This window comes from Capra hircus, chromosome 2, assembly GCF_001704415.2.
Source record: "Capra hircus breed San Clemente chromosome 2, ASM170441v1, whole genome shotgun sequence".
NCBI lineage: Eukaryota > Metazoa > Chordata > Mammalia > Artiodactyla > Bovidae > Capra > Capra hircus.
In genome coordinates, this window is record NC_030809.1 from 17,499,396 (window position 1) to 17,521,312 (window position 21,917).

Here is a 21,917-nt window from a genome sequence, read left to right on the forward strand (position 1 = left end):
AATTATATCTGCAAGACCCTTTGTCCAAACACGGTCTCGTTCACAGGTTTCAAGCAGACATATCTTTGGATAGAAGGAGGCACCATTCAATCCATAAGAGTTTGTCACTCAAAGTCCATTCTGATGTGAAGCAAGGCAGACAGTGGGAGATACCGTTATGTGGACAAAGTGAGATTCTTTCCATATAATTTAGGTTGCTTAAAGCCTTTCCTGAGCCCCTAGAGTCTGAGCCCCAGAAAAATGCTAGCAGTGGTAGGACCATCTTACCCCAGTCTTGGCCCAGTTGGATCCAACCCCTTTTCAGATCATGATCAGGGTGTCACTGATATCTTACAGTGAATGATGTTGGATTTGTGATCTCCAAAGAAGATTAAGCTTCAGGACCAGGGACCACGCTTGATCCCTCAAGAGCTTTTGTGTAGCAGAGTGTTATTAAAGTGAAAAGGACAAAGAAAGTTTCTGACATAGACACCAGAAGGGGGACAAAGAGTGCCCCACCCACTACTCTTATCAAGGCCTTATACACTTTAGCCAGACCCACTTCCACAACATATATCTTAAATTAACAAGATTTGAACTAACAGTGGAAAGGTCTTAGCAGACCCACTCCCACAACATACAGTCTTAAGATAACAAGATAAGTCAGAAGGTTGGTTTTAAGAAGGAGAAACATGTCCTTGAGCAAGATACATTGTTGTTATATAATCCTTAGTAGAGAGTTCAAGATGAGTTTTGTTGTGTAATCATTCAGTTCAGTTCAGTCGCTCAGTCGTGTCTGACTCTTTGCGACCCCATGAATTGCAGCACGCCAGGCCTCCCTGTCCATCACCAACTCCTGGAGTTCACTCAAACTCACGTCCATCGAGTCAGTGATGCCATCCAGCCGTATCATCCTCTGTTGTCCCCTTCTCCTCCAGCCCCCAATCCCTCCCAGCATCAGAGTCTTTTCCAATGAGTCAACTCTTCGCATGAGGTGGCCAAAGTACTGGAGTTACAGCTTTAGCATCATTCCTTCCAAAGAAATCTGAGGGCTGATCTCCACTAGAATGGACTGGTTGGATCTCCTTGCAGTCCAGGGGACTCTCAAGAGTCTTCTCCAACACCACAGTTCAAAAGCATCAATTCTTCAGCACTCAGCCTTCTTCACAGTCCAACTCTCACATCCATACATGACTACTGGAAAAGACATAGCCTTGACTAGATGGACCTTTGTTGGCAAAGTAATGTCTCTGCTTTTGAATATGCTATCTAGGTTGGTCATAACTTTTCTTCCAAGGAGTAAGCATCTTTTAATTTCACCACCTGCAGTGATTTTGGAGCCCAAAAAAATAAAGTCTGACACTGTTTTCACTGTTTCCCCACCCATCTATTTCCCAAGAAGTGATGGGACCAGATGTCATGATCTTTGTTTTCTGAATGTTGAGCTTTAAGCCAGCTTTTCCCCTCACCTCTTTCACTTTCATCAAGAGGCTTTTTAGCTCCTCTTCACTTTCTGCCATAAGGGTGGTGTCATCTGCATATCTGAGGTTATTGATATTTCTCCCAGCAATCTTGATTCCAGCTTGTATTTCTTCCAGTCCAGCGTTTCTCATGATGTACTCTGCATAGAAGTTAAATAAGCAGAGTGACAATATACAGCCTTGATGTACTCCTTTTCCTATTTGGAACCAGTCTATTGTTCCATGTCCAGTTCTAACTATGTAATCATTAGCTCTGAAGTTAAGGAAAATAACATCTGTGTGACTAAGACAAAGCAGTGTAGAAAAAAGCATTTGTCCTTTTCTCCTCCTTGAGAGCCCCAGACCCCTTTCTCCTTCTCAAGGGCCCCAGACCCCTTCCTCCTTGAGGGCCCTGGACTCCTTATCAATCTACCTAAGTATTAACTCTCTCATCACTCCTCAGAGAGGCATCTTTGGCCCACTCCTCTAATTAAGTCCCCCTCAGTATTCTTCGTCATAGCAAATTACACTTTCCTTCATAACACTGCTTTTGATAGGAATTGGGTATTTATTTAATTTGCGTTTATTATTTAATGCCTATCATTTCAACCTAATAGCACCCCTCCCCCAACACGGTAGCACCATGTTGGTCTTATCTGTTGCTAGATACCCAAACCCAGCCATTGCTCACCAAATCAAGCCATTGCTCAACAAGTATTTTTCAGTCAGTTCTCTCCTGCCATGTTTCTCCTCTTGGCCAACCTCTCAGGAGGATTTCTCTGATTTCCCATTTAGGGCATTTCAAGTTCATGAGAGAAGGAAAGGGAGAGCAGAGGCTAACAAGAAATCCACAGAATTGCCACTTGTGACCAATTCATAGGTCCACAGCTAAAGAGTCCTGGCCAGACTCTTGGAGAATTAGACAGGAGCAGTCTTTGTCTCCACTTTTCTTCCTTAACATTTCTCTCTTCCCTCAAATGTACCTAAAATAAGGTTCACGAGAGAGACTTATTTTCCAGAATGCTAAACTCCTGTGAGTAACCACCCAAATATCAATATGTATGAAACTCCAAATGTAAACATACAGAAATGTGATTTCTCTATGTTAGGGAGTTTGGCTACACAGTTTGCATTAAATTCCTTAAGAAAGCAAAAATTGCTTTCTTACAGCTTCAGTTTAGTTCAGTCTCTCAGTCGTGTCCGACTCTTTGTGACCCCATGAATCGCAGCACACCAGGCCTCCCTATCCATCACCATATCCTGGAGTTCACTCAGACTCACGTCCATCGAGTCAGTGATGCCATCCAGCCATCTCATCCTCTGTCATCCTGCCCCCAATCCCTCCCAGCATCAGAGTCTTTTCCAATGAGTCAACTCTTTGCATGAAGTGGCCAAAGTACTGGAGTTTCAGCTTTAGCATCATTCCTTCCAAAGAACACCCAGGGCTGATCTCCTCTAGAATGGACTGGTTGGATCTCCTTGCAGTCCTAGGGACTCTCAAGAGTCTTCTCCAACACCACAGTTCAAAAGCATCAATTCTTCGGCGCTCAGCCTTCTTTACAGTCCAACTCTCACATCCATACATGACTACTGGAAAAACCATAGCCTTGACTAGACGGACCTTTGTTGGCAAAGCAATGTCTCTGCTTTTAAATATGCTATCTAGGTTGGTCATAACTTTTCTTCCAAGGAGTAAGCGTCTTTTAATTTCATGGCTGCAGTCACCATCTGCAGTGATTTTGGAGCCCCAAAAATAAAGTCAGCCACTGTTTCCACTGTTTCCCCATCTATTTCCCAAGGAGTGATGGGACCAGATGCCATGATCTTAGTTTCTTACAGCTTAGAAAACCTCAAATGTGTAATAAATCTCCATTCCATTTTATAATCAATGGATTATAATAATCCTTTATTTTGCTTTTTAAGGAATCTATGGAAGCCTGGGAAAATCTGGTCCCTTTATGCAGAGTTGTGTACAACATTCTTACCCAACTGGAGAAGACATTTAGTCTATCATTTCTGAAGATATTGTTCAGCCGAATTAACCTGAAAGCATACCCCAACCTGATAACGGCTCTCAGTAGCTTCACAAGAGGTATGAGGCTTCTTTTTCTTAAATTTTATTTATTTATTATCATTTGGTTGTACCGGATTTTCATGCATTGAGCAGGCTTCCTCTAGTTTCAGTGAGCAGGGCCTGGACTTCGTTGCAGTGCTTGAGCTTCTCAATACAGTGGCTTCTCTTCTAGAGGATCACAGGATCTAGGGCACTCAGGCTTGAGCAGTTGCGACACAAGGGCTCTCGAGCACAGGCTCAGTAGTTGTGGTGCACAGGCTCAGCTGCTCTGTGGCCTGTGGGATCTTCCAGATCAGGGACCAAACCCACATTCCCTGCATTGGCAGGTGTGTTCTTGACCCATGGACTACCAGGGAAGTCCAAGGCTTCATGAATACTTCTGGGGCTTTAGGGACAGGATAGAAGTTGCTATGCTAAGAGTTCAAACTGGTTTTCTGCCTTGAGGAGTATGTGCTTTAACCCCCTACTTTCTCTTTGGGAAGAGATGGACCATTCTCTCTCATGAGCATGGCAGGAAAATAGCCCCTGGCTCTGGTTCTCTAAAGTGAATTTCTAGATGACATAACCATTTCAGTCTTACATGTTCTATGGGGTGGGAGGGAGCAGGGGAGGCGACTGTACAATTTAGCATAGTGGACAATCTCTAGGGAAGGGAACGCATAAAGGAAGAAAAATGAGGAAGAAAGGCAGAAAAACGGATTCGGATGGATAACAATAAGCATTCTTTTTCTTTGTTGAAGTATAGTTGATTCACATTGTTATGTTAGTCTTAGGTATACAGCCGAGTGATTCAGTTATATATTTATATTTCTTTTCAGATTTTTTTTCCAATATAAGTTTTATAAGATATTGAATATAGTTCTCTGTGCTATACAGTAGGTCCTTGTTGCTGGGTTTTTTGTTTTTTGTTTTCTGAGGGCTTACTGTGTGCCAGACATTATCCCAGGCACTTTGTACAATTATCTTATGTCATCTTTAAAACAATCCTTTGAAGTCATTCTTGTCCCCATGAGACATATAAGGAAATTAAGGCTCAGAATAACTTTCCCAAAGTTATTTGTCTGCTAAGTGCAGAGCCAGGAGTCCTACTTGGATCTCTTAATACTAGGGTCCAAGGTTTTGATTACTATTTTTTAAATTTAAGATTTATTTTTGATGTGGACCATTTTCAAAGTCTATTGAATTTGTTACAATATTGCTTCTGCTTTATGTTTTGGGTTTTTTTAGCCATGAGTCATGTGGGATGGATCTTAGCTCCCTGACCAGGGATGGAACCCACACCCCCAGCATTAGAAAGTGAATGAAGTCTTAACGACCGAACTGCCAGGGAAGTCCTTTAATCACTATTCAGTCTGCTAGATTATAAAGCTAAATGAGGAAAGAAAATTAGCTAAAGAAGAAGGGAGAAGGAATTGTGGACACAGAGATAAAAAGAGATAGTATGAGTAAGAAGCAGAAAATGAAGTTCCCCGAGAAAGAGAAGCACTGAATTAATAAAATGGAATTAAAAGAGCAATGACATTGCTGGGAAGAGAGAAGCAAGAGTAAGAGAAGCAGGCAGTTAAATCACTTAGTTTAGTCAAAATATATGGTTCATTTATCTGAGAACCACAAGGAAAGGATCAGCAAATCACACTGAATGGTAGCATTCGTACTACTGGAGTCGCCATTGTTCACATCTCTTCATCTGCTCTTTGACACTTTACCATCAAGAGGCTCCTTCTCAAAGGGAGAAATGATTCCTTGAGCTTAAAGGGCAGCAGAAGAGAAGAGACCTCCCCAAGGCTGGCACAGCTGCACGTGGGCCTGAGATCACAGCAGCATCAGGGCAGTTCTGGGAGAAACAAGTTCTCAAAGGCCAGGCTAAGTAAGCCTAAGAGTCAAAGGGATGCACACACTGAATATATTCCTAACCCACCCCCCACCCCCAGCCTGACTGAGCTCTAGCATCTTTCTGGATCCAAGTCTGCAATTTTGTTCTAGTATCCTCTCCAAAATCTGGCCTTACTTTCCTTTTTTTGTTCACTGATTGAGACAAAATGGAGAAGAATCAAAAAAGAAACCCAGCCCTGAACAGGCAGGGGAACAGCAGGCAGAAAGCCCAGGCCCTGGGGTTGTGGGATGGGAGAGAAGTTCAGTGTGACCAAATCTCAGGGTGCAAAGCAAGGAAGCATGGAAACTGAGTCTGCAGAAATGAGCAGAAACTGGAATATAGGGGTCCTAGTACACTGTGCTGGTAAAGAACCCGCCTGCAATGCAGGAAACCCCGGGTTGATGCCTGGGTCGGGAAGATGCCCTGGAGGAGGGCATGGCACCCACTCCAGGATTCTTGCCTGGGAAAACCCATGGACAGAGGAAACTGGCAGGCTACAGCTCATGGGGTTGCAAAGAGTTGGACGCAAATAAAAACATACACTGTGCAGAGGAATTGTTGTTGTTATTTAATTGCTAAGTTGTGTCCAACTCTTTCATGATCCCATGGACTATGGTCCACCAAGCTCCTCTGTCCATGGGATTTTCCAGGCAAGAACACTAGAATGGGTTGCCACTTTCTTCTAAAGGGGATCTTCCTGACCCAGGGATTGAACCCACATACATCTCCTGCATTGGCAGGTGGATTATTTTACCACTGAGCCACCAGGGAAGCATGAAGGAATTTATATTGTCTCTTATTTGCTCCAGAGAGGTGTGAGATGTTTATTTCTTAAAACAAGGACAACATTTAAAATTATAGCATTGGACATAATTATCTAAACTCTGAAGCCAAAGCTAGAGAGAAACTAAAGAAAATTAAATCCCTGGGTAGAAAACCAATCTCAATTTCATGTGTGAAAACCACTCTGGTGTCACATCAGAGGTTAACAGCTGTGTCGCACTAAATGGTCACATCAAAGAAAGAAAATCTACCAGGGCCATGAATGCATGATGGATTCACTCTACACATCTGTGAGAGAGTGAATGCCTCTGTGACTTCGTCCTACTGAATGTGAAGTATAAAGAAATCTCTTCCCAGTTTGAGACGGCCATGGACACACTGCTGCACTTAAAATGGACAACCACAAGGACCTCCTGTATAGCACAGGGAACTCTGCTCAGTGTTAGGCCTCCCTGGAGGGGAGTGGGGTTTCGGGGAGAATGGATACAGGTTCTGTGTGGTTGAGTCCCTTCACGTTCACCTGAAATTATCACAACATTGTTAATTAGCTATACCTCAATACAAAATGTAAAGTTAAAAAGAGAAAAGAATTCTCTTCCCCAAACAATTCCGATGTGCTTATGTGTGGTCCTTCGCCAATCTCAGTCGTCACTTCCCATGGAGGCTGGAGCAGAAACACAACCATCCCTCTTGAAGCCCCAGCCAACCCAGCAGGAAAGAGCTCCTCGAGGACCCTGCTATTGCCGTGTCTCCCCTGCCGATATCCCCTACGGAGCCTCCCACCCTGCGCACCCAGCGTCAGCAAGCCCAGAGCACCCGCCCAGCACAGCTCTGAGGTCCTGCGTGAGATGCCCAGCCCCACCGACCTCACCGTGGCTCTCCGGGGAACCATCCAGGAAGGAAGGCTCCGTCCAGGTGAGACACAGACTCCATCCAACACCAGTGCCTCCCCAGCCTAGGGTGCCTGTGGCCCCGGAACCCCAGGGTCCCTGTCTCTTTGTTGACCTGCTTCTTCCCGAGCTCCCACTACCATACACAGCTCTTTCCAAGAAGGACTGTGGGCACTGCCAGGAGCCTGGGTAAGGTCTGGAGCCCAGAACACCTGCTTCCCACCCCTAGAACAGCCCAAGCCTCTGCTCTTTGCTCTTGTACTCTGCTGGCTCCTGGCATTTTAACTGTTCACTCCTCCTCTGACATCCTGTAACCTACAATGGTTTTCTTCCGGCTTCTCTGGCACTCAGACTGTAAAGAATCTGCCTGCAATGCAGGAGACCCAGGTTCGATCTCTGGGTTGGGAAGATTCCCTGGAGAAGGAAAAGGCAGCCCACTCCAGTATTCTTGCCTGGAGAATTCCATGGACAGAGGAGCCTGGCGGACTACAGTCCATGGGGTCGCAGAGTTGGACATGACTGAGCGACTAACACTCACCACACATAAATGACCAATGACAACACCCCAAATAAGTGATGAATATTCGTAAAGGATGCCCACACTCCCCTGTCCCTGTTCAGAGCAATGTTGCTTGGAGCTGACTTGCCTGGGTTCAAGGTGGCTGTGAAGGGAGAATGCTTGCCTGTAAGTCAAGAGGGCTGTAGCAGGAACCCCAGGAAAAAGAACTGGTGTGACAAGGAAAAAGAAACAGAGGTCAATGCACTTGACCTCTTGTCAGGGACGCTGTCACAGCCATTTGACACTGTGATGTCCAAGAGCCCTGCCCATCCAGCACTGAAAACATACTGCTCTGAACTGACAAGTAACTTGGGCAACAGGCAGCCTCAACGCTTTACAGATTGCTCACCCTCTGATTACAGGGACATCTGTTTAAACCAGATTCATTTTCATATAGCTTGGATTCTACGAGGAATGTTATTGAAGTTATTAGGAAAGATGATCAAATGTTTAAAGGTTGCTGGGCCTGATTTCACTTCTACAGTTATGTCATTTATCTCCCCCAACCACCAGGGTAAAGCACGTTGATTATGTAAAATGTAACTGTGGAATATTGTTGGCCACTGTTAAAAATGGTATCATGGATCCTGAGCTCTCTCATACTGGGAATAAAGGGTCCTATTTGGTCCAAATGTTTTATCCACTCATCTAAAATTACCATCCAAATAAGGTTAACATAGGGGCTTCCTAGGTGTCACAGTGGTAAAGAATCTGCCTGCCAATGCAGGAGATGTGGGTTCAATCCCTGGGTCGGGAAGAACCCCTGGAGAGGGAAATGGCAACTCACTCCCGTACTCTTGCCTGGAGAATTCCATGGACAGAGGAGCCTAGAGTCTATAGTCCATGGGGTCGAAAAAGAGTCGGACACTACTAAGCGTGCATGCATGCACACAAGGTTAACATAATCACGAAGCCAATTACAAGAGTCCATCTTCTAGATTCAAAACAAAATAAGTGCTATGTTTACGTCAATAAGAGACTAATTGAAAGGAAGTGACTGGGGATTGCCTGGCAGTACAGTGATTAAGACTCAGTGCTTTCATTGTCATGGGCCTGGATTTGATCCCTGGCTGGGGAACTGAGACCTCTCAAGCCATGCAGCATGGCTAGTAGGTGAGGGAGGGGCAGAAAGAAAGAAAGGAAAGGACTGTTCTCCCTCCCTGCCAAGGCACCCTCGAGGAGTCTTGGTGCTCAGCTGGCCCATCATTTTTACCTGCTAGAATAGATTGTTCTTGTTCCTCCCACCTCTGGTTCCTGCTGGTGGGTCCTGGGATCTGAAATTTCTTTTCTTTCTCTGCTCAGTGTCCAGTGACAACCTGATCCCTCAAATAAAAGATAAAGAAGACGCTCAAGAGATGCCTTGCACTTCCTCAGACCCTGTGCCAGGTAATCTGGATTTGGACTACTCAGCCTCACCTTGGGGCTTCGCTAGTGGTTTAGACAGTAAAGAATCTGCCTGCAATGCAGGAGATCCAGGTTCTCTGGGGCAAGAAGATCCCCTGGAGAAGGAAATGGCAACCCACTCCAATATTCTTATCTGGAGAATCCCATGGACAGAGGAACCCGGCAGGTCCATCAGGTCGCAAAGAGTAGGATATAACTGAGCAACTAACACACACACACACACAGGCTCACCTTAACTTTTGTGTCTACCATGAGGAAAAGCCCTTCAGAACATCCAAGCCCAGGGCTCTTCTCTCCACTCTCCATCACCATCAGGGTCCAGCTTTCCCACTGCTGCTCACTCCCTGCCCTCAGGAGCCTGAACAGACGGGAAACCAGAGCTCCTGAAAGGAGACAGAGTCCCGGGGGCGGGGATGGATGGTGGGGTGAGGGAGATGGGTCTGGGAAAGGTGGACAGAGAAGGGACACTGAGGGTGAGGGACAGGAACCTCACTAGTACTTGCCCGATTGAAGCCGAATCCAGCCTCTGTACCCTGACGCCAAATTATTGATATATCTCAGAGACAGAGTTTCGGATGAAGTAGAAAAGAATAGCTATATTGCTTTGCCAGGCGAAAGGGACCACAGCAGGTTAATGTCCTCAAAACTGTGTGTCCCAGTTTGGACAAAGTGAGAAGTTTTATATTAGTGGTTCAGAGAGGATGTGATCAGCCCATGGATGTTCTGATTGGTCGGTGGTGAGGTAATTGGGAGACAGCATCATCCGCCTCTGGTTGCTACCATTCTGGGGTCTCTGTGCTTATGGGCAGCAAACAGTTAATTTCTCCTTCCTGGTGAGGGTTTCAGTATCTGCAAAACAGATCACAATATTGTCATGTATATCCCTTGAGGGGAACCCCGGACCTTGCAGGAAGGTTGTACTATTGTTCCTTTCTCCCTTATCTCCACACCCCACTCCCTGCCCTAATTAGCATCTGTTTGAACCTCCTGGTTGGAACTTAGGGAAGGCCTTGGAGGTCAGATGAAGTCTGTTTCCTGTATTCAAGAAATGGGGGACAGAGAAAAGCTTTTGCGCCCAGGAGCCCCTCAGGTCCTGCACAGTATCAAGACCTGGACTCCAAACACCACTAAGGAATCTGCAGACAGAGAACATTCCTCTGCCAGGTGATGTGTGAATCCCAGTGGAGAAGGGCTAGTTGGCTCAGCAACTCCCAGAGGCCACTTGAGTAGGTAAAATTCCAAACTGCTTCATCAAAATGCAAAGCAAAAGCAATTATTCTCCAATTTAAAATAAATTTTTTTTAAAAAATGGAATTCCTCAGTGGTCCAGTGGTTAAGACTCTACCTTTCCATGTAGGCAGCGCGAGTTTAGTCCCTGGTTGGGAATTAAGATCCCACAGGCATTGAGGGGTGGCCAATAAATACATAAAAAGACACCATCCTTCTGCCACTACGGCAAGTTTCAACTTTTGTGCCTTTTTTTCTCCCTTGCAATTTACTCTTTGAAATTGGGTCATTTACCCCTTATATTTACACAGGTTGTGTTTTGCAAATTGCATTCCGTGATGTTGTTTAACGTGTCCATCCAATCTGCTCAAGTCTGAATTGCTTCTGGAAAAATAAACTTCCCCGTATCAGCTATTCTGGTTATCCTGAGCTATAGCTTGAACAGTAAAGGAAAAACAGACAAAAAAGAATGTAAAGCAAACAAAAATACTCTGTGACCCTAACGAGATGTGGATGGTCCTCCTTTCCAGCCCCCACCTTGACTGTGAGAGCTTTCATTTTCAAATCATTTTTAAAGCCTGAGGGCTGCTGTAGGCTGGAATTTGACACAGATCTCATAGCACTGTGTAAGCAAGACGGTGACTGCCATTTGTGAGATGGGCCCTTGTTTGATACGGCTTCAGGTCCTTCTGTCTTTCTTAGGTCAGCAAAAACTAGCAGAATTTTGGGTATTCTTGCGGCTAACAAATGCTGGCAAGCACAAGCTGACTCCTGTTTTCTTCGACAGCAGATAGATGGAAGTATATAAGGCGCTTAGTTCTTCTTTATTATTTCTCAAGATGAATAATCACAGATACAGCAGTTTAAAAACATCCCATCACAGATATCTAAGCAATAGCATGTACCTTTCATATGGCAAAGGCTGGCTGCTGAGAGTCTTTGTTCTTCTTCCATTGGGAAAGGGGAATCTGTCTAAAGAACTCAGACTGAGTCCTCCTCTGTGGGACAGTTGTTCCAGGTTCACTGTGATAATCACACAGGGAGCAGTAACCACAAGTTGGCCAAACCCAGGCCAAGCCGGGGAACCTGGTGAGTCCCCAGACCTGTGCTAGGGATGCTCTCCACTCTCTGCTTTCCCACCAGAATCCCTCGGCACTTTCTCATCAGCCCACTCTGAGTTCTAAAGTGAATTCTATTTGTTTTGTCAGTGAGAAGAGATGATGTCCCTGAACCAAGTGACCCAAAGGAGCTCCAGGAGGCATCCAGGACACTCCCCAGCAAGAAAGGTAAGGATTGCCTTTCTCCTGCAGATCTCAGGAGGGTGGGTTTGGGGCTGCATCTTGTCATGAGCACCCACTAGGTGACTATAGATATCATGCCCAACACAGCTTGTTTCTGGTTCACTGCATCTTCCTCTAAGGCCTTCATGAAAATTATAGGGAAATGAGAAGGCATTTGGGGCCATTGAAATACAGACCCATTGGAATTGTTTGTTCTGAAATCATCAAGGTCTCCTACATATACAACTTCTTATAGGGTTAGTTACATTTCCCTCTTTCATGGAAAGTTGGTTCCCCAAGAGGACACTGCTTCCTCTTAAGACAAGACTACATATTCTCTGCTACAGTCTCCTCATGTAGGAAGGCAGGTTGAATGCCACCCCTGGCTACCCACTGCCCCACCCAGCCCCTTGCTCCCCATCCTCTCCTTTGAGGCTTAGCCATCAAGTGAAGGGCTCTCTCCCTTTTCATCACTGTCATGCGTTGACTTCCCCACCACCCCCTGGAGGACCTCAAGGCTGACTTAGAGTCTCTCTGTAGCTTCCAGTCCTGCTGTCCCCCTGGACACCTGCAAGGTCCATGTGAGTAACAGATCCACCCAAGACTCTGACCTCTCAAATCGACTCCTTATTTCCAGTGACTTTTCCACCAACCCGTTTTTGGCCTCCCGAACCCAAAGGTGACCCATGGGCCTTTTCATCGTGTAAATCTGGCTCATCTTCCCAATAATTTGAGATTTCCTTGATTTGACATTCAGTGCTGGAGATTTGCTCCTTCTAGAGCTATTGCTCAACCTCTGATCTCCTTCTCACCCCAGTCTATCAAAATGAATTCAGAAGTATTCCTCCCTGATGTCTCCCTTACGATTTCTTCCTCTGCAGCTTTCTCTCAATATCAGTTGGGTGAGCAGTCCGCTGACCTTTCCCTTCTGCATTCAGTCTTCTGCCTTTCTCTGATTTATTTATTTATGTATTTACTTTTATCTGTGCTGGGTTTTCCGTGCCGCACTCCAGCTTTTCCATAGTCGCGGCGAGCAGGGTCTGCTCTTCATTGCAGTGCATGGGCTTCTCGTTGCAGTGGTTTCTCTCGTTGGCGAGCATGGGATCTAGGGCATGAGGGCTTCGGCAGTTGTCAGTCCCAGGCTCTAGAGCACAGGCTCAGTTGTTGTGCTGCATAGGCTGGGTTGCTTCAAGTCACATGGGATCCTCCCTGACCAAGGATGGAATCCCTGTCTCCTACACTGGCAGGCAGATTCTTTACCACTGAGCCACCACGGAAGCCCTATCTGCCTTTCTTCGTAACCCTTCTTACCAGTTTAGAGTGCCAGATCCATTGTTTCAGTAACCTACTGCTATCTGTACCTGCTTTGCTTCTTGTCTTTTCCTAGAACTTGGGGGAGACTATTAGCTGCCTCCAGCACACTGTACCAGAAGTCAGGCACAGTTGGAGAGAGGCACGTGGCTGGGCAGCGTGTTCTCACTGTGTCTTCATGACTCCAGCATAAATGACCCCCCACACTGCGTGACCACTCCGCTTCCTGTGATCCTCTCAAGATCCTCTCAAATCTAAAAACACCAGTTTTTTATATTCAAACCTCTTATACCTCACTGCTTCCCTTTTGCACATCAGATGACCTTTCCTCCTGTTTCATACAAAAGCATCAGATGGGAATTCCCTCTCTTCCTGCTCCCACCCGGTAAACCCTGCATCTGCCCGCTCCTTTCCAGTATCTTCCTTCTCTCCAAAGCCACCCTTCCACCTCTCCTGACTATCTCCATGGTCCCTCCTCTTTCTTGAGAACTCAGCATCTCCCCCTGGTGACTCCGATGATCGAGAATCTGCCTGCAATGCAGGAGACCCAGGTTCCCTGGGTCAGGAAGATCCGTTGGAGAAGGGCACAGCAACCCACTCCAGTATTCTTGCCTGGAGAATTCCATGGAAAGAGGAGCCTAGCAGGCTACAGTCCATGGGGTCACAAGAGTTGGACAAGACTGAGCGACTTTCACTTTCTCACAAGGATATTCATTCAACCAATGCCCAATCCTATCACAGTTCATGAAAGGAATTTTCTCCTGATCCTTCTCTCACTTCAGCCACCTCCATCCTCTCCCTTCTGTTTCACAATGAAACTTCTAGAAATGAGTTACCCAGGCTTATTGTCTCCATTTCTTTACATCTCTCTCCCCTCTGCTGCTTTAGAATTTCAGCATCACCAAAGATCACCAATGACCTCCTGGCCACTGTGATTTGAAGCTGAGCATTGCTGACATACGACGTTGGTAGATCAACGTTTGTAGCTATAAAAGATGATCTGTATCTTTTCAGGAAAGAAAAGAAAAAGATGTATCTGGGCCACCTCAAAGAAGAGACAGCAGAAAAAAAGCCACCAAGGAAGTAAGATGAGAACACAAGAAGGGGCTGGAGGCCAGAGACAGCTCATCCTTGTTGGCCAAGGTGTGGGAGATGGGATTTTATTCTAAGTGCAATAGGGAACCACTGAAGAGACCTAGTCTGTGAAGTGACATCATCCAATTTTTTTAACTTTTTATTTTATATTGGAATATATAGTCAATTAACAACGTTGTGATAGTTTCAGGTGGACGGCAAAGGAACTCAGCATCCATTCTCCCCCAAACTCCTCTTCCATTCATGTTGCCACATAGCATTGAGGGGAGCTCCCTGGGCTGCACAGGAGGGCCTTGTTGGTTATCCATTTCAATATAGCAGTGTGTACATGACATGATTCAATTTTCACCAACAAAAAATTATGGTGTTATCTAAAGAATGAATCGGAAATAGAAAAGAATGGATATAGGGCACCCCTTTAAGGGGGCAGATGCTGTGGGAGCTGACAGCAGCCTGGATTCAGATCTGGCAGTGGTTGGAGAGAAGGTCTATTCAAGATCAGTTTGGAGGTAGAGTTGATGAGATTTGGTAAATTGGAAGCTGAGGATGAGAGAGAGAAGGCTTATTCCTCAGTTTCTGGCTTAAACGGCTGGGTGAATGGTAGGTGATGCTGTTGCTGATAAAGGATGCAAATATATTGGAGGAAATTTTTAGAATTCAACTTTTGATTTGTTCATTTCAAGATTGGTGCTAACTGTCTATGCATGTGTGTGGTTTGTCAAGAACCATGAGGCGCTGAGATTACCCCTCTGGCAGAGTGATGTTCTTTAGATATATGAACATTGTAAAACCACAAAGCACCTAGGTCAGGGAGAAGAATTCTTTATTGATATTCACAACCAGTTCGACATTGTAGCATTTCTCATACGCAGACCCACAGGAACAAGGAGAGAGCTGATGGAATCTTCTGTGTGAATGCAGGTTACATCCTATAGACACAGGAGAAAGAAGGATGGATTTTCTGTTTGTATACAGGACAAGGACAGTCATCCTCTTCTGCTCCTGAAAAGAGAAAAGCAATTTTTAAAAAACTGCTTTGAGATGATTGAAAAGATCCCGAGTCTTCACCCTAATTTGAGAGAATATAAATGCCTCTTTCTAAGAGCCAGAGAAACCCCAGGTGTCTCCAGCTTTTACTAGAGTCTCCAAGTTCTGGGCTTCCCTTTTGAAATGTAAACACCTAGGGATAGAGTGCTCCAATGTCCCTGGTACTGTGGGACTTAACCTAGGAGCCTAGCCCTGGCCACAACTATTTGTACATGGCCAGAATGAGAAGTTTTATCACTCTATGGATTAGTCAGTAATTAACTAGCTAGAGATTTAATGTCTATGGTATGTGAAAAGCTAAATAATTCTAGAGGAAGTGAAAGAAAACATCTCCTATTTTTATATCATATATACTTTTGTGTCTCAGGAAGCTAGAGCTTTTCACAGAAGCACTGAGAAATCAAGGAGACAATTTCCCCACAGTACACCAATTTGAAAATGCAAGTCACTCAGTCATATCTGACTCTTTGCAACCCCATGGACTGTAACCTGCCAGGCTCCTCTGTCCATGGGATTCTCCAGGCAAGAATACTGGAGTGGGTTGCCATTCCCTTCTCCAGGGGATCTTCCTGACCCAAGGATCAAACCCTGGTCTCCTGCCTTGCAGGTGGATGGATTCTTTACCGTCTGAGCCACCAGAGAAGTCAATTTGGTACTCAGTAAAAAGATCTAGTCCAAAGATATAAATACAAAATCCATTGGCAAAATAAAGGGAGAAGAGAGCCCCAGTGCTAACACTTCCACTCCCGCTTCCCTTCATCCTCTGGCTCTCAGCCTCATCCTCCACTGCAGGGCCCCTGCCTCTCAATTCTTTGATACCTTTTTGCCCTTTCCCTACTAGAGGCATCCTGGGTCTCTCTTGTCTCCTATATCACACACAGGCCCTAGGGAACCTGGAAAAGTGCTTTACGAGACCCCTCCTCTGCTGAAACAGACCATCTGACTATGTTTACTTGGATGTGGCACTTTCTGGCAGCAGGGGTCTGAAGCCAGGAAAACAGGAAATCAGCCCCAGTGCTCTGGGATTCACCCAAATTAATCTGATTGATTTCAACGGTTTGCACAGAGAGTGAGAAAAGACAGTAAGTTTTCAGGGGAAAGGAAGGTACATACAAGAAGAAGAAGAAGAAGAAGAAGAAGAAGAAAAAATATATATATATATATAATTACAAAGAGATAGTAGGAGAAAAGTGAGGTGCAGAGCAGGGGTACCAAGGTCTCACAGTGGGGAGACTGGGAGTGTGAAAAGGCAATCACTGTTCAGGGAAGGAGGAGGGCCACTGGGACCCCAATTAAAACTGTACCCAAATCACTGTTTGGCCAGGGGCAACCTTACCTGGGCATGGGATCCAAAAGACACTCCAAGGACTGGATCAGGTGACTCACACAGAGGACAACCCAACCAGGAATACAAAGGTCGTGACAAGGGCACAGAAGAGGACAGAATGTGCTCCGATGCCTAAATCAGAGGGTAAGGCTGGTGATGGAATTTGTTATCTGAAAGCTCAGTGTGGAAGGCTCTCTCCTGCAACCCACAATAGACCAATAACTTATTACTATAAATAATATATTTTTATGAAAAATAGCACACTTTTCAAATAAAAATATTAGTTAGGTGAGTGGTATCATTTTACATTTTTGCAACTCTCTTTAATGTCTTTAATCAAAGCTGGATTCTTTAAAAAATTTTTATGTACTATGTGCTTCTTCAATATTTTTGTACATATCTTTACTGTATTATATTGAGAGCTGAGAGAACATTTTTAATAACATCAGTCTGTACCCTGCTAACAATTGCTTTCTATTTTTAAAGCTTCTTTTAAATTTTTTTTCTTTCATCGAAATATGTTTGGTGTACAATATTATGTTAGTTTCAGGTACACTACATCTGCATACACTATGAAATGATCACCACCATAAGTCTAGTAACTTATTAACTATCCCCATTCAAAGTTATTACAATATTATTAACTTTATTTCTTATACCATATGTTATATCCCTTTGGCTTATTTATTTTACAACTGGGTGTTTGTACCTCTTAATCCCCTTTGCCTTTGGTTGAATCATAGGAAGAAAATCCAGCCCCACACAAATTTGTAGCCAAAAGAGGGGAGTGCTTTAACAATCTTTTGAGATATCTGTGGTTATTCACCTTTGATACTACACCAAAACTCAACAAGTGATAGTTTCTTACAGGTCTGCTGTAACCAGAGTCTGAAACCATTATCAATGAGCTTTTCGTACTCTGTTGTAGTAAGATGTTTCACACTATCTTGTGTTTCAAATGAATCTCCTACTCATGCCAGATTTTATAATATCATATACAACTGGGAAGTATTGGTTTACTGGATTTTACAGTGAGCTTACAACTCAATCACCTGAGTATTGTTCTTGAGACAATCATGGTACTCCAAGCTGCAACAAACTACTTTCTATGTGCTCCCCAATTTTTCACATAGACTTTTTTCCCTTTGGCTGCATTGAGTCTTAGTTACATCTTGCAGGATCTCTCATTGCAGTGCACAGACTCTACTGTGGAGCACAGGCTTAGTAGCTCCACAACATGTGGGATCTTAGTTCCCTAATCAGGGATCGAACCTGTGTCCCCTGCACTGCAAGGCAGAGTCTAAACCACTGGACCACCAGGGAAGTCCTCACATAGACTATTATAAAGAAGTGTTCTCAAGGGTAGAAATTTAATACAATTAATAATTTTAACTGTTTCATCAAGAACATTCTTAAATGAAACTGCTGTTTGTTTTTTTCACGTTGAGTAAGTGGTAGTGGAGAATGCCATAGGTAATTCTAAGATTTGGGGACTTTATTTGTACTGAAGCACCAGCATTTTTACCTGCTTTATCTGTGCAAAAGCCAACATAGCGGGAAAAAAAGGCAAAGAACATCTTATTATGAAAACAATTTTGACCTGGAAGGTCTCCTGAAAGAGTTTCCAGGACTCTCTAAGGGGTTTACAACCTCACTTTGAATCTCTGGTCCGGAGGCTCAAATGACTGCTCCCCAAAGAACACTCTGTCAGTAGTGGAATCAATACTGCCCAGGTTAGCTATGGCCCTCCCCTGACTGGCAGACAGATCAGTGGTAGAATTATTCTCAGGAGGGTGTCTTGGAGGCTCAAGCAAGACTGGAACCTCCAGCCGTCAACTCCAGAGTGTTCAAGGTCCTTCCTGGTTCTCTGGGAGATTCCCTACTGACTTTCCAGAGGGGAAAGTGACATGAATGCTGTTTTTTGTTTTGTTTTGTTTTTTCAGAGATCAGTGATAATACTTCAGAAATGGATGAAGGGAAGAGACCCCAGGAGCCACCCAGCGCACCACCAAGAATCACCCATGGCAAAGGTGAGGGATCGCAAGTCTCACAGTGCATAATCAGGAACCCAAGCTTAGAGCTGCTTTACTCTGCGTCAGTGTTTCTCAGCTGTTTGTTCATTATCGCTGCTCCAGAGAGCCCATCTAGATATTTTTTTCTAATCATGAACGCTACCCCCCAGGGTATTTTAATAACACAAGTATATTGTATATCCATTTCTGTACTGGATATATTTATTTATGCTTTATACATGAAAAGAGTTAAGTTTTTTCACCCCAAGAACCAATTAGGGGGCAACCCATCACTGTTAAGGCTCCGCTGGTGTCTCAGACAGTAAAGAATCCACCTGCAATGCAGGAAACCCAGTTTTGATCCCTGGCTAGGGAAGATCCCCTGGCGAAGAGAATGGTTACCCACTCCAGTATTCTTGCCTGGCCAGTTCCATGGACAGAGGAGCCTGACGGGCTACAGTCCATGGGGTTACGAAGAGTTGGACATGACTGAGCGACTCTCACTTTCTTTCACCGCCGCTAAGAATTCATGCTCTGAGTATATTCATGGTACGTTATTACACTGCCAAGCCATGCAGTTTTTCCGTAAGACCCCAATCACCGTATTTCTCTCATGAACTTTCTGGGAAGTGAACAGCTAGTCATAAACACAAATGTAATACTATGCCTGAGCATGAGCCCCTGACTCCGCTGTGTGCATGTGCAGGGCTAGAGAATCTTGGTCCTTAGAGCCCTCTTGAGGAGTCACCATTCTCCATTATAATAAAGTGAAAGTGAAGTAGCTCAGTCGTGTCCGACTCTTTGCAATCGCATGGACTGTAGCCTACAAGGCTCTTCCCTCCATGGGATTCTCCAGGCAAGAATACTGAAGTGGGTTGCCACTTCCTTCTCCAGGGGATCTTCCCAACCCAAGGATCGAACCCTGGTCTCCTGCATTGCAGGCAGATGCTTTAACCTCTGAGCCAGTAGGGAAGCCCATTATATTAAGGGGTAGAAATAATACTGTTAAAGCTTTACCAACTCAATATTGATGGAAATGAATACAAAGATTGCTTATTCAAAAGTTTCTTTCTTATTACTTTCAAGATTCCATGGATGATGACAGTAACCTGTCTTTGGGAAAATCTCCCGGGAAAAAGCATAAATATAAAGAACTTATTTGGTCTCTGGTAGGGTAGACTTGATATTATTTTTAATGATTGTTATGTCCTTAGGACATCCAAGCCAGAAAAAGATGTGTGCTTTTTACAGGAGTAATTTAACTTTTTGCAACATTTAAAAAAAAAAGTACTATAAAAGCAATATGCTGTGGCCATTAAGACTAACTTGCTGTATGTGACAGAAAACCACCACTTACCCTCCCCCTCCAAATAGTGGGTGAGGTAAAAAGGCTTATTCCTCTCTCCTATACAGAAGTAGGTGGTTGGGGCTGGCACCATACACTTCTCATTCTGGCTGTCGCTCCATCATCCTTAGCGTGTGGCATCCCCTTCCCTGGGCTCCAGCCCACAATAAAGCAAAGAGGCAAGGTCAAGGAGAGGCATACCTCCTCCACTGCAGGACTCTAGCTGCAGGTTAAATTTAGTAATTCTGCTACCATTTCATTGCCAAGCAGCGTGGATTTCAGCACCATCCATAGCAGACAGCTGTCCTGGAGACCCCTGTCCTGCAGAGAAATACACTGCGCAGGTTAAGCCACCAAGATCCGGTTCAGCTTGTACTGAAGAGTAGCCCATCCTGTCCAGCCCCATGTAAAGTTCCTCATAAAATCTGCCAACAGTATGCAAAGTTATTAATCAGGAAATGAAATATATATTTAATCTGCTTCTGCCACCTTATTTTTGTACCTTACAAAAAGATCTGCATTCATGTACATATATATGTATACATTCTTTACATATATATATTTATATGTATATACATTATATATGTATATATATACACACTGCTGCTGCTGCTGCTGCTAAGTCGCTTCAGTCATGTCCGACTCTGTGCGACCCCATAGACGGCAGCCCACCAGGCTCCCCCGTCCCTGGGATTCTCCAGGCAAGAATACTGGAGTGGGGTGCCATTTCCTTCTCCAATGCATGAAAGTGAAAAGTGAAAGTGAAGTCGCTCAGTCGTGTCCGACTCTTCGCGGCCCCATGGACCGCAGCCCACCAGGCTCCTCCGTCCATGGGATTTTCCAGGCAAGAGTGCTGGAGTGGGGTGCCATCGCCTTCTCTGATATATACACACACACATGCTTATTCTGCATAGTCTATTCTATAAACACTTCTAAACATTTTTCTCATTGTATCAATGTTATCCATTATCTATTTTCCTTTTTTGGAGGGGAGGGGATATACAGCTCATTACTGCATGATTAACAATTTATTTCAATAATAACCTATTGGCGGTAAGTTAGGATACTTCCCATTTTTATATAAAAATAGAAATCATATTGCACGTGTGATATCTTTACACAATTGCCCAATAATCTCCTCCAAATTAATTTCTAAGTGTAATTACTTGGTTAGAGTCTGTATATCTTAAATTTCATATTTGTTACCAAACTATTCTCCAGAAAATACTGTTTTGCTCTTGTTGTTCCCTTCAACAACACAAGCGCTCATTAACTACATCCTCATCAACCCAGATATGATCGAAATTTTTACAAGTTTGGGTATAATTCAAACCAAACAATGAATTTTTTGGACTTTTAAGGGGGTCTAAAGATGCTTTAAAATTTTTTTTTCATTTGTATTTCCTCTTTTAATTTATGCTTTAACTTATGTACTTTCAATTTATGCTTTTTGTCCATTTTCTTAGTATACTATTCATTTTTTATTTTATCTGTTAAGGACATTCATCCTCTAATGTTACATATATTGGAATTTCCCAGTTTTATTTTAATATTGCATGGATACTTTTTGAAGTATGGGCATTTGAGTTTTTTAAAGGGTTAAATCTGTTCACCTTTTACCTTTATGATTTTTGGCCTTGACTTTGGCTAAGAAGATCATTTATATCTATGGCTTATAACAATCTCTCTCTATATTTTCTTCTAGTCTTGAAAAAACTAGTTATTAGAAAAAATGGCATATTTTAATGTTAATAATTTGCCACATCTCTGTTGTTCTTTATTCAATCCTTTTTCATTTCCAAGTAGTTTCTTCACATTGGCTCATGGTTCTCTTTCCTCCCCAAAGGGATGGGAAGATAAAAAAGATTTTACTCAAAAATTTCAAACTTTCTTAATTCCTTATATATGCATTAGTAAACTGTATTGGTGTTTTTCTTTCTGGCTTACTTCACTCTGTATAATAGGCTCCAGTTTCATCCACCTCATTAGAACTGATTCAAATGTATTCTTTTTAATGTCTGAGTAATACTCCATTGTGTATATGTACCACAGCTTTCTTATCCATTCATCTGCTGATGGGCATCTAGGTTGCTTCCATGTCCTGGCTATTATAAACAGTGCTGTGATGAACATTGGGGTACACATGTCTCTTTCAATTCTGGTTTCCTCGGTGTGTATGCCCAGTAGTGGGATTGCTGGGTCATAAGGCAGTTCTATTTCCAGTTTTTTAAGGAATCTCCACACTTTTCTC

At 43.9% G+C, this 21,917-nt stretch overlaps 1 protein-coding gene across 8 annotated transcripts in view; it reads left to right on the forward strand.

The window, feature by feature from the left end:
* SP110 (SP110 nuclear body protein) overlaps positions 1–21,917 on the forward strand; it is a 52,468-nt gene that overhangs the window by 3,336 nt on the left and 27,215 nt on the right. For all 8 annotated transcript variants that reach the window (XM_013973220.2, XM_013973239.2, XM_005676662.3 and 5 more), the window contains exons 3-9: positions 3,363–3,531; positions 6,815–7,084; positions 8,921–9,004; positions 11,458–11,535; positions 13,855–13,983; positions 16,307–16,453; positions 18,253–18,339. In XM_013973220.2, the coding sequence (XP_013828674.1) occupies positions 3,363–3,531; positions 6,815–7,084; positions 8,921–9,004; positions 11,458–11,535; positions 13,855–13,983; positions 16,307–16,453; positions 18,253–18,339 (964 nt within the window). The remainder of the gene's footprint in view (positions 1–3,362; positions 3,532–6,814; positions 7,085–8,920; positions 9,005–11,457; positions 11,536–13,854; positions 13,984–16,306; positions 16,454–18,252; positions 18,340–21,917) is intronic.